Raw genomic sequence first — 13,273 nt, 5'->3', positions numbered from 1 at the left:
AAAAAAAGAAAGAAAGAAAGAATTAAATAAGAAAGAAAGAAAGAAAGAAAGAAAGAAAGAAAGAAAGAAAGAAAGAAAGAAAGAAAGAAAGAAAGAAAGAAAGAAAGAAAGAAAGAAAGAAAAAATTAAATAAGAAAGAAAGAAAGAAAGAAAGAAAGAAAAGAAGAAAGAAAGAAAGAAAGAAAGAAAGAAAGAAAGAAAGAAAGAAAGAAAGAAAGGAAGAAAGAAAGGAAGTAAGTAAGTAAGAAAGAAAGAAAAAAGAAAGAAAGAAAGAAAGAAAGAAAGAAAGAAAGTAAGTAAGAAAGAAAGAAAGAAAGAAAGAAAGAAAGAAAGAAAGAAAGAAAGAAAGAAAGAAAGAAAGAAAATGAAAGAAAGAAAGAAAGAAAGAAAGAAAGAAAGAAAGTAAGAAAGAAAGAAAGAAAGAAAGAAAGAAAGAAAGAAAGAAAGAAAGAAAAGAAGAAAGGAAGTAAGAAAGAAAGAAAGAAAGAAAGAAAGAAAGAAAGAAAGAAAGAAAGAAAGAAAGAAAGAAAGAAAGAAAGAAAGAAAGAAAGAAAGAAAAAAAAGAAGAAATGGTGGATGGTTTGGTGTAGCAATCCTTGTGTAGGTTGTTTAAAGCAACACTTGCCTTCTGTCCTGGTTCACCAGTTGGGCCCTAAAAAAGAGAGAGAGAGACACAAATAAAGAAGAAGAGGGAATACCAGTTAACAGTGTGGTTCAGAATCATGTCCACTATCCATAAATGTTCAGTGTGAGGAGAGAGCACTTACCGGACGACCATCTAGACCTGATAAACCTGGAATTCCTGGTATTCCTTTTTCACCCTGTGATCAAACACACCAAACATAAACATAAGCTCTGATCCATTATATCACCATTCAGACTGATTCTACACCAGGGGTGCACACACTTTTTCAGCATGCGAGCTACTTATAAAATGACCAAGTCAAAATAACCTACCTACTATAAAAATGCATAAATAAATATCTTTTACGGCCCACCCACACTACCTTTGCGATCGACCGGTAGATCGTGGTCGACGTATTGGGCTCCTCTGATCTACACCAAGTGTATTCACCAAAGACTTGGACTAATAAACTATATTCTACAGCTATGATAATAATCTATGCGCAACATTTGCACAAGCTGTATCTCTACTAATTTCAGATTTATCAATGTATTATATCTGCTGAGGACAAATGTAACAAAATGTGATTATTATGATTCTATTTTTAAACACAAATGATCAAATAAATTATAAATGTTAATTATAAATGATCAATTATTAATGTTTATATGGTTCAATGACTGCTGATCTGAATGTCATTGACAGATTATTGGATTTGGAAGCATAAACCAAACTAACTTTAACAAAACAGCTTACAACATTCTTCAGTCACCAGTGTTCTCTAACTCTACTGAGAAACGCAGTCTTCCTCTCTTTAATTCTCAAACACATTAGTACATTAGTACTGATCGTTCCTCTTGTGTTCCTGATACACACCTTTGTTCCGTTACAGCCTGCAATTCCTTTTGGACCTGGAGGCCCATCCAGTCCTGGAAGACCCTGTCAATCAAACATGAAGAGCACACAGTCAGAACTACTGCTGAGAGAGAACAGAAACTACCAGGCATCAGGTGTTATGTATTAAACACATCAAATTAAGCATTACTTAGTGCTAAAATGATCAGTCCAAAATCAATCAAACTGTATGAGTGGGTTAAACAAATGCTGACTCGTTCCTGATTTGCCATGAGTGTCTCTCGTGTCATAGAAGCAGTTGTTACTGCTTTTAAAAGTACACTTTGAAAACAAAATGTGTTTAAGCTGAAAATACACTGTATTATGTCTGTTTTTAGCTACAACAATACCTGTAATTATCCAGGGTATTGTTTTGCTGTGTCTGAGAACTTAAAGTATTTATATTTCTCTTGTTCCAGTTTTCTTTTATCTGTACACAAATTACAACCGAATGTTCTTAGAGTGGAAACTGTGTCCCGGGTTGCCATGGTGCTTATCGCTTGAACTTGCTTATCTTGTGGGAGATGACTGATCAGATTTTGTTTTCTTGATTACTTGCATGTGATGGGTGAGCATACACAACACTGAGAACAGTGCATGCTGCATGTGCTGAGATTACAGCCGTAATAACTTCCAATATCATTTTTACGCATTATTCCCATAACACGCGTTATTCCCTTTCTCAACTTAAAACCACGGCTTTTCTCACCTTCTTCACTATACAAATCCGGACTATAAAAATGGTTGAAATATATATTTCTTTAAATCAAAAATCACAAGAAGACAAGTTTTTTGTAAACATATTTATTCCGATGATTTTCCCTTTTTGACACTCATGTTTCGTAGTGTAAATGTCTCTTTAAATCATATTGTTCCTGTTTATTTCTTGTGCTTCATTATTTTTATTGTTATTATTATAATTATTATTATTAATAATAATCAGAAATACTCACTGGAAGTCCTGGTGTCCCTGCAAATCCAGGAAGTCCTGGAGGTCCCTGTAAAAAGACACAGTTAGCTCACATGAGCAGAAGACACTACTAGTTTGACTTTTTAAGAGTATTGTTGTCTAAGCCGTCTCACTCTTATTCCTTTAGGTCCAGGTGGTCCTGAAAATCCATCATCACCCTGGTGGAAAACATGAATAAAATTCAGAATCGGATGTTTCACAGAACATAAATCTTAATGATCTTAATGAGTACATTTACATTACACTAACTTTACATGTAACCGATTAAAAGATTTAATGCTGAATTGACTCCTGACCTTCTCCCCTTCGGGTCCAATTGGCCCTTCTGGTCCGGGAAATCCTGGAACACCCGGATGTCCTGTCTGACCTGGGAAACCTCTATCACCCTGTGAACACACAAGCACAGGACAGCAGTAGTGCCTTAGTGGAAATGAAAGATTATCACTTTAAAGATATGAGGATAACAGATGTCTGTGTTTGCCCAGACTTGTATTTTGTAGTCCTGTGCCATGCCAGGAGGTTATACAGTATAAGACAAAACATTATACAATACATAAGAGTCTATTATCGTGTACCTGTGACCTAGCAACACATTTATACAAAACAACAAAGGCTGAGAAATATTGTAAAGATCAAAAAGCACATAAATATCTATTATAAATCTTGGAAAGGCCTTGTTTTTTGAAGCATGGGTAAATGTTTATTACTATAAAGGGATGGAAAAAAGCATGAATGCTTATGGAAAGAAAAAGTAGGGAAAGCCCAGGCATGAAAGTAGTCATGTTAAGACATTAGAAAGCCACACACACAGTAAACCTCACACTATAGCAGCACTCAAAATACCTAGAAAAGAAAACACAGACTTGGCAGCTTCTCAAAGATAAACTAAACTGCTCCACACCCCGCAGCTTTAGGGTACAGGGAACGGATATGAGCTTAGGGCGCGTGACAAGAGCCATACTGACAATTATTACACACAGGTGACTGCCACAAGCTGTGTCTGAGAAACAAAAAGACTGGCTTAGCTGGAAAATGTTCAACAATCTAAAATGTGTGGTATATCACATAGTTCATCATTTGGCAAATAAATAATTGATGAATGAATCAATTAAAAAGTGCAGAATAAAAAAATGGTGGACCGAATGTTGGGAAAAAAAAACTGTAACAAATGGGAAAGATTGGAACTGGATTTGGACACTATAAAGTTTTACATACACCAGCTCTCATAAATAGCACTCGTAATTTCATTATCAATACAAATACAAAAATGAATGAATAGTTAAAAGAATAATATCAAATTAATATTACATAATTTATAATAGTTTACATTTGAATTATAATTATATTTACACTGTATAATTTTGAATTATAATTAAATGTTTTGTTACAACTTTTTTGTTTATTGTTCTTTTGATTGATGATTCATCCCCAATTCTAGAAAATGACTTACATTTCTGTCCGTCATTATGTTACAAAATGTTAATACAATGTGAAATGTTTTAATAAAATGCTTTAATAACAATGCCAGAATGTGACTTACTTGATATTAAAGTTAAAACTGGTCTAACTGCAGAATATTCATTTTGAGAATCAATTTTTCCTCCTTATTTAGTCTTAAATAATTCATTTCCGTACATATGATGAAGCTTTTTTGCTGTCACTCTGTAAGGAAACTTTTATAAACTGACACATTGTGTAAACTTTGAAAGGTCTTTGAACATAATGGCATTGTATTGTTGTCATATCACCCCCACTACAAATATTAACATTATAACAGTTCATTCATCACTTTATATCTGGATGTGGTTGTAATTTATTCCAACACTTAATCTTGGATAGTTATTAATCTGTCACTTGTGGTTTATATTGGGAAATTTTTTGACCGCTCTACTCAACAAACATAAAACATTCTCCAGGTGTTCAATCAGCCATCAATGCGTTTCTCTGTTATTTGACGGATGATTTAGACTATGCAACGAAGTATTAATTCATCGTGTACACACTCACCTTGGCTCCTTTCACTCCACTGCAGTCACACTTTGGTCCAGGCCCACAACCATGACATGCCTGAGAGAGAGAGAGAGAGAGAGAGAGAGAGAGAGAGAGAGAGAGAGAGAGAGAGAGAGAGAGAGAGTGATTAGATAATACATATTTAGTCCTTTCAGTGTCTTTTCACAAACTCCCCTAATGATCTTAGCCCAATTTTGATGATAATAATGAATCTATCCAAATGTTAAATTAATGATTGAGGAAAATAGGACCATTCTATTTATTTATTTGCACGCTTGTGATAAGAAAACCTTAGACCATTTACACCCACCATTTTGTTACAGTATAATTTCAAAAATTGCAGTTTGATTTAATCTTATCTATTATTTGTTTTCATGTTGCTGGCCAGTGAGTCACACCCACTCTTAGTAGATTATGGAAATCTCCATTATAATTATAATAATAATAATAATACTTTACTCACAATGTGTTGCACACTTTTCTATCACCTTGTTGATAGAGTCTATCAAAAAGAGACATTTTGTCTAAATCTGCAAATGGCATGGTGTTTACTATTTTTATCTTTTCTTATTGTTTATTTCTATTTAACTTCAAGAGTTTACAGCATTTTCAGTCTTATTTTATCCTACTATTCATATTAATATTATTATATGTTATTATTGAACTTGTTGTGTTATACTTTTATTTCAACTGCTGCAAGATTATTTTTCCATTAAGAACTAATAAAATAAATGTGTCTGCAGTGATTAATTAACTTATTGCCTTAGTTCAAATATACTGATACCAGTGCTTTATCATCTCAAGTCCACCTCAAGTCAAGTCAAATTAAGTGGTCAAGTTGGTCTTAATTTCTTCCCACAGCCATATATTGTACAGTGTGCACAACACAGTAACATGAAATAACTTTTCTTCTGAACTCAAGTAGCAGGAGAAAGTGCAACAGAAATAAGAGGAACATATGGAGGGGGTGGGATACAGTCGTACAGGTTTAGTACACAGAGGGGCAGTAAAAACTAAATACTCCAAACACAAAGAAAGTTTAAAAACACAATAAGACTGACCAAAAGCTCCAAAAATTCACCTTTTGTGTCAGAAAGGTGTTGTTTGTTGGGAGGAATGCAGTTTTAAGTGCAGTGAAACACTGTAATGAGTCATTTAGTATAATCAAAGTGTGAGATGTGTATGCGGTATGACGCTAAATAAATTTTACTACCAGTAGATGGCAGTATTTAGTCGATTATCTCAAGAAATAAAAGTCCATTAGAAAAAAAAAAAACACACACAATACCTCAACCTAAGCTGTTAGACAGATGAACAAACTGACCACTCACTCTACAGTGACAAAACCTATTGCACTATTATACTATACAAAAAAAGTGCTAAAACCCAAAAGCATTCAATCATCAGAATGCATGCAACAAACTTTTTATTTGTATATATTTTTTTAGAATTTTATATTTTTCCTTAAACAGACATGCATTAAAGAACCAGAAGCACCCAAAACTCAAACTGTGTGTGTGTGTGTGTGTGTGTGTGTGTGTGTGTGTGTGTGTGTGTGTGTGTGTGTGTGTGTTTGTGTGTGTGTGTGTGTTCGAGAGAAAGAGAAAGAGAGAGAGAGAGAGAGAGAGAGAGAGAGAGAGAGAGAGAGAGAGAGAGAGAGAGAGAAAGAGATAGATAGATAGATAGATAGATAGATAGATAGATAGATAGATAGATAGAGAGAGAGAGAGAGAGAGAGAGAGAGAGAGAGAGAGAGAGAGAGAGAGAGAGAGAGAGTGCCAGAAAAACTCTTTCTGATTCATTTTAAACCCATCAACCTAAAAGGGAATCCAAGAACAGCACCCACCATATTCTCACTAAACACTGTCTTGAGTGTGTGTGTGTGTGTGTGTGTGTGTGTGTGTGTGTGTGTGTGTGTGTGTGTGTGTGTGTGTGTGTGTGTGTGTGTGTGTGTGTGTGTGTGTTATGGCTGTTTTCGGTTTTCTACAATGAATGGTCTAGAACAGAGTGTTCACGTAGGAGTTGGGTAATTCAGCCAACTCAACTCATGACCAGCTCTAAAGTCAAAAACACACGTTTCATATTTATATATAAATCTTCATATTTATGTTGTTTAAAATATTCAAGCCAAAACATATTTGTGTCCAGTTCCAGAAACACTAATAAACCAACCAACCAACTTATACCAGCATTAATATTTCTGTCTTAATATGACTTCATGTTTACACATGTCTTTCACAGCTCTGATGAATCTTACTTCACTTTGTGGTCTGAGCAAAAGTAAAAAAATGTCTTGTTCAAATATTTTATTTCCAAACACCAAAAGCCTGTGTGAGCTCTCATGCCAATCGAGTATCCTGGCTGTAACCTGAACTATGCATCAACACCACTGTAGATTCCACTTCCACAGTGCCATTTCCTCTGATTATCAGTGCAGTCCCTGTGCTTTTGCACAAATGCCACTGGTGTCACATGCACAACAGACTGAATAAAAGTGTTTGGACTGTATTTTGCCTCGCTTGTAATCTGCACTGGATAAAAGCTTCTCAATGTAAAAAGGAAACTGCACAGACAGACTCAGCACAGCACACTAAACATGCAGTTAAATTCCAGACCATATATTAATCTTAAACATGTGCAGTTTATAATTAGACTCTTAAGTTCTATCCAGACGGGATTATATTCTCTCTTTGACTTGATGTAACCTTTTACACGCCTCCACTGTGATCAAACTCTTGCATCTGGACAGAAATGAAATGACTGAGGGACACAAGAGTTTTTATGACTCTGTTTTTCCTACAAACCCCTAAGAACCCCTTGCTGTGGAACAAAATGCCAATGGGCTGGAGCCGAACCTGATCAGCTCCTCCAACCTGGGTGGGGTCAAGCCAACAAAAATAAGGGGGGAGAAACTGCACAGTGTGCTTCAGGCTAGATTAGTGTGTTTAATGTCTTGTTTTGTGTTGTGCAGTCATGCGTGTATTAGGGTTAGGGGTTAAAGTTAGTGGGAAGCCTGTAGAAAGTGGGTAAGATCTGGTTGCAACTCTGGACATTTGCTTCTACAGCAAGAACCTAGTTGTCTGTATGTCTGTGTCATATGTATATATTGCGTTATATGCATTCACAGTTTCTGTATATAAACCTGTAATATTTAAGACTATATTTATTTGACAGCATCTAGTCCGAAATTATTAACACAATATATTCAATAGAAAAGTAATGTCCTATAGAACTAACTTGATTAATATATCATCAATATATAATGATATATTCATTCATTCATTCATTTTCTCCCGCTTATCCGTAATTCGGGTCACGAGGGCAGCTCTAAGCAGGCCCCCGCCTTCGACTGCTGCCCAATCCTCACAGCACCGTCCCTTACAGTCCCTCCTGCAGGTGGTGAGCCCATGGGAAGGCGGCCCCACGTCACTCCGACGTCACGGACCTTGATATTATATATATTATTATATTATATGTATAATGATATAATAAAATAAAAAAAAATTGATATTCTCGCCCACTGTTTGCATGGTATATTTTAACAATAGCCAAATCTCTTTCAATGTACACTGACCAAACATAACTTTATCGCCATCGATCAGGCATAACATTATGACCACCTGCCTAATATTGTTTTGGTCCTTCAGTAGCTCGTCTGTTGGATCGGACCACACGGGACAGTCTTCGCTCCCCATGTGTTTCAATGAGCCTTGACCGCCCGTGACCCTGCTGCTGGTTCTTTACTCTTCCTTCCTTTAGTCACTTTTGATAGATACTGACCACTGCAGACTGGGAACATCACAAAAGAGCTGCAGTTTTGGAGATGCTCTGACCCAGTCGTCTAGACAGCACAATTTGTCCAACTCACCTAAATCCTTACACTTGCCCATTTTTCCTGCTTCTAACACGTCAACTTTGAGGACAAAATGTTCACTTGTTGCCTAATATATCCCACTCACTAACATGTGCCATGAGGAAGAGATAATCAGTGTTATTTACTTCACCATTTATAATGTACTAATGTCATAATGTTATGCCTGATCAGTGTATAAATATATACTATAATAATCACTAGGCTATAAGCTCCCTGCTTCAGTTCCTGTTGTAATTAAACATCAAGTGGATGAAGCGATTATTGTGACCATTCTTCTGTTCTACAAATCTCTGCCCAGTCCACACACCTCCAGACTACATTGTTCTCTTTCCTGGCACTAGAAAAACACTCCACTTGATGTTTTAGTCTGTTTATTCCACTAAATCCTATTATGCATCTCTGCCAATTTTAAAACCCTGTCTAGACCTCTGTGTCCTCATCAGATCTGGCAATCACTGCCCTGAAAAGAAAACTGCATGGTCCTTCGGCTTTCAATTCACACTGAACACACAAAAGTTTAAGTCAGAACAAGTGGGGAGCCGCCAAGTGATACATCAGAATGTTGTGGATGATGTGTGTGTGTGTTTGTGTGTATGTATGTGCGTGTTTTTTCAGACCCACATTAGCCGTGGTCTGCTGCCGATGGCTTCTGTCTGCTCCCAGCATTCTTTGGCCCTCAGATTATGCTGCATCATTGCGCTCTGATCCTCTGATCCGCAAATACACATACAACCTCACACACATACAACCTTGCCGTGTAATGGCTGTAGGCTTGAATGCCTAAAGGAAACAGGCAACCAGCAAGTGCAGCAGACAGTGGAGCAGGTGACAAAAACAAAAGCCAGTTTGACTTCCAGTTTCGCATGAATAGACCATTCGCTGATCGTTCTCTGATAGCCAAGACACAATACATCCCACACACACTGCAATTGACTAATCATTCCCTATATACAATTAACCTTGGTCTGATTATGCCCCTGATGTCAAGTGGGCTGAATGGTGTGCGTGTGCGTGTGCGTGTGCGTGTGTGTGTGTGTGTGTGTGTGTGTGTGTGTGCCTTAAGAGAGGCCAGGCTGAAAGTTCTTAGGCCTGATCACACACTTACCTTTTATCACTTTAATCACTGCTACAGTGACACAAAGAAAGAACTTCAAAGTGTAAAATAAGTAAATGAGGTATTTCACTACTCTTCCACTTAACACTTAAAGGACATTGCTGCTGCCAGACTCTGTTTTGGCACAAATAAGGTATCAACGGTGGCAGAGGATAGGTGTAGTAATTTAATGTGATGACAATTAAATACAAACAACTGAAATTATATATAACTTTAATTAAAATGTGAATAGTTTCCTGGTACTATATATTTTGCTAGGGGTGTACTAGGGTGTCTATGATGCATCACAAAGCATTGATGCAATAATATACCAGAATCGATTATAGACTACTGATGTCATTTGTTGCTACCTGAGAATAGCGGAAAGTGGGTAAAACACCAAAATGATAAAAAATGCACCCAGTATGTTAAAATCTGAGATCTAAAAATATACTGACTTTTATAAACAAACTGGGAAATATTTGGAGGAAATAAAATAAAAGGGAAGTTCATATAGCTGTCTGCTTGTATTCATTGATGAAAATGTATCCATGTGCAGTAATAATAAAAATGAAGGATGCACAGCATCGCGATATCAAATTGATTCGAAACGTTGACAAAAAAATTGTAATCGAATCGAACTGTGAAACCAGTGAGGATTTACTCTACATATGCGCTACGTGTCACGAATCCTGTGCTCATCACTGTGGATAATGTGGGAAACAGTTATAATATTTTAAACAGGAATACTGAGTGAATTACAAAGTAATTCAATGTAAACTGTGCCATTACAGTGTATGAGAAGCATTTTGTAAGAATTTAGTGACTTGGAGATAGTGTTCTTTTTTTTTGGTAGAAAGCAGGAAAAATAGGATTAAAGAGAGGGCCGAAAAAAAAAATCTGGATGAATAATATAGCTGAATCTGAACAATGACCATTAGAAAAAACTTAATCAAAAATAGGAACAGGGATCAGAAAGATGCAGAGACAGTGGCTAACCATCCCTATCATACTTCTCCTAATAAAACACATTCATATAAATCTAACGTTCAGTGTCTCTCAGTACTGAACACTGTACTTAAAGATCAAAAAACCCACACAGCTTTCCTTCTTCTCCAGGCCAAAACAGTCCAGTCCAGTGTTTTCCTACCCCAAGTCTTGTTTTTGCACACTGTAGCACCATTGCTTTCATCGCTACATGACATTTTATGGTTCAAGGTCTGTACAAATGAGGAAGAAACACAGCATCCTAAATATTCTCCCTTTGCGATACTGCTGAGAAGTGAAGACAATGAAAACACCCTTTCCACTGGAGTGAAATGCTCTGGATCCCCACAAACCCCTTTCATTTCTGTTCCTGGAAAGTCAGGATGGTGATAAATGGTGTAAAACTTGCACTAGTGACCATGTCACTATCTCAGTCATCCTTTAATCACCTAATCTGTTCAAAATGTTCCTTTCCTACAAATGGAAGTCTAGATCATATTCTGTAAGTTTTCTCTTGAGTTATCGCTAGTAAGTATCTGTCAATCTATGTTGTGGTTGCACATGGCAAAACATCAGTATAGCAATAAAAAACAAAGCAAGCCAGTCTAAACCAAAAACTAATTCAACACAATATTACAAACAAAACCAAAATACATGTAAGAAATGTATACAGACTTCATACTGATGGTGCTGGTGTTTATTAAATATAAGGTAGTTACTTGTTTGCAGGTGAAAGCAAGCCAGACATCTGTGTTTGTCTAAACATGCTTTGGTGGGGAAATCAGAACTATCTCACCATTGCCTGATAGAGACCTGCCATCAGTGCTGTGTTTGTACTCAATGTATGAGAAGACTGTCCAATTAACTGCAGCCAATTTTCATTCCAGTCCAGTTCTCAAGCCGTGTTGACCAAAAACGAAGCTCTACAATCAAGGCCAGTGACACTCCTCTAACTCTTTCTGTCGCTCTCATGTTCCCATCCATCTTCTTTTTTATCTCTAATCCAACGCGCTCTCTCCATCAGCCTCTTTCTCAGCCTGTTTGGTTTACAGTCTCCCACAGGTGTTGTTTACTAAGAAATCAGAAATTGTCACAGAGTAAGAGTGAGGAAGAAAGAGAAAGGAATAGAAGGCTGGGGAAAGAAAAGTGGAAGAGAGCAGTATCCACCATACATTCAACTGAAAAGCGTGTTTGTTTTCTTTAAATGCACAATATTACAGGAACATGGTGTAACAGCTTGCCTTTGGCTTGTATTTATTTGACCATGATTTCTAAAAAAAAATTGGACCTTCCAGAAGAACATAATCAAAATCAATACGGCACTGGCCAATACTAAAACGGTGTATTGTGCATTTCTAGTATAAAGCACTTCAGTGGAGAAGTCCTTAATAGGAGAGTAAAAGAACCTGCAGTGGGCTCTGTTCTCCACAGAGAGATCACCTTCAATAAATCATTCTACCCTTCAAACATGGCCAAGACCCACATGTGGAATCACTCAGTCCACAAACACACACACACACACACACACACACACACACACACACACACACACACACACACACACACACACAGGGGAAATATATTACAATGTTCAACTACACTAGGTGTGCAACTATAATAGCAAAAAAATAAACAAATAAATAAATAAATTAATCAATAAATAAATAAAAATAGCATCTTTAGGCTTTAAATTAAGTATAGTTTTTAAATTATAACATAAAAAATGTTTTTTATAATGACTCTATGAACAAACTACAGCTGTGTGTTTGACCTTCTCCAGCAGATTGTAAACCGTCAACAAACCAATAAAAGCTAGGACACCCAACCTGAGGGAACAGTGAGCTGCAGGTATGCAGGAAATGATACAGTATGTTTTATGTGCACTACCCATAAGACATCCACTTGTGTTTTATTACAGTTTATTTTCTATAAACAGGACAGACACATGTGCTAGAATTAAACGAGTGTCCTACTAAAAATGCATTTTCTATTGAGACACTAATTATGATCTTAAGTTTAGCATTTTTATTGTAATCACTTCTGTCAGTAAAAGGTGTTTAAAAGCTGTGTTTCTTGCCAGAGTACAGAAAGTTAATGTCTAGTACAGTAGTGTCATACAAATAAATAACTTCATACACTACATCAGGATTGTCCTGATCTATAACCTGAATAACCATAACAAGACCTTTTTAACATCATTTCAATCAGGGGAATCCATGTCAGTCAGTAAGAGACAATAAATCTCTCACACAACCCAAACACTGGGAGATAATGAAACGTGAAATATGCACACTGCTGCAATGGCAGGAAAGTGAAACTGACTTGATGCCCTGTAAATAATACTGATATTTAGAGGCAAAATGAATACCTGCGTTTCAGAGACTTCTCATTCCGTTTTAATGACAAATAACTGTTTGAATATGGATATGAATCTGCACAAAAACATTTTTTTATGAAAAATAATCAGGAAAGTACACAGTGAACACAATTCCATCATAGCAGGAAAAACCGTTGCGCAGAAGGCAGGAGGTCCACTGTTTACCGGTTAATTATATAAACATTTACGTCTCCTGGGAGAGGGGGATCAGCATTAGAGCAATGCCTCTACACACTCCTATTTCATACACACACACACACACACACACACTAGACGTTCAAAGAAAGGAAAGCCCCCTTTGCTCTAATAGCAAAAGCAGATGAGAGAGAGAGAAAAAAAAAAACACAGAACCCAGGGATAGGTAGGGAGGAAGGTAAGATGCAGAAGACAAACAAACTAAACTTTATTGTGTAGTGCAGAAAGAAAATGGTTTTGCTGACTTT

General features: G+C 36.6%; 1 protein-coding gene across 1 annotated transcript in view; it reads right to left on the bottom strand.

Moving 5' to 3' along the window:
* col4a5 (collagen, type IV, alpha 5 (Alport syndrome)) overlaps positions 1-13,273 on the bottom strand; it is a 50,773-nt gene that overhangs the window by 26,285 nt on the left and 11,215 nt on the right. The window contains exons 2-8 of the mRNA XM_083541592.1: positions 4,497-4,556; positions 2,786-2,875; positions 2,603-2,647; positions 2,473-2,517; positions 1,502-1,564; positions 768-821; positions 622-652 (exon numbers count right to left, since the gene is read on the bottom strand). Of these exons, the coding sequence (XP_083397718.1) occupies positions 622-652; positions 768-821; positions 1,502-1,564; positions 2,473-2,517; positions 2,603-2,647; positions 2,786-2,875; positions 4,497-4,556 (388 nt within the window). The remainder of the gene's footprint in view (positions 1-621; positions 653-767; positions 822-1,501; positions 1,565-2,472; positions 2,518-2,602; positions 2,648-2,785; positions 2,876-4,496; positions 4,557-13,273) is intronic.

This window comes from Silurus aristotelis (assembly GCF_946808225.1).
Source record: "Silurus aristotelis genome assembly, chromosome: 5".
NCBI lineage: Eukaryota > Metazoa > Chordata > Actinopteri > Siluriformes > Siluridae > Silurus > Silurus aristotelis.
This window is presented reverse-complemented; position numbering and strand designations above follow the sequence as displayed.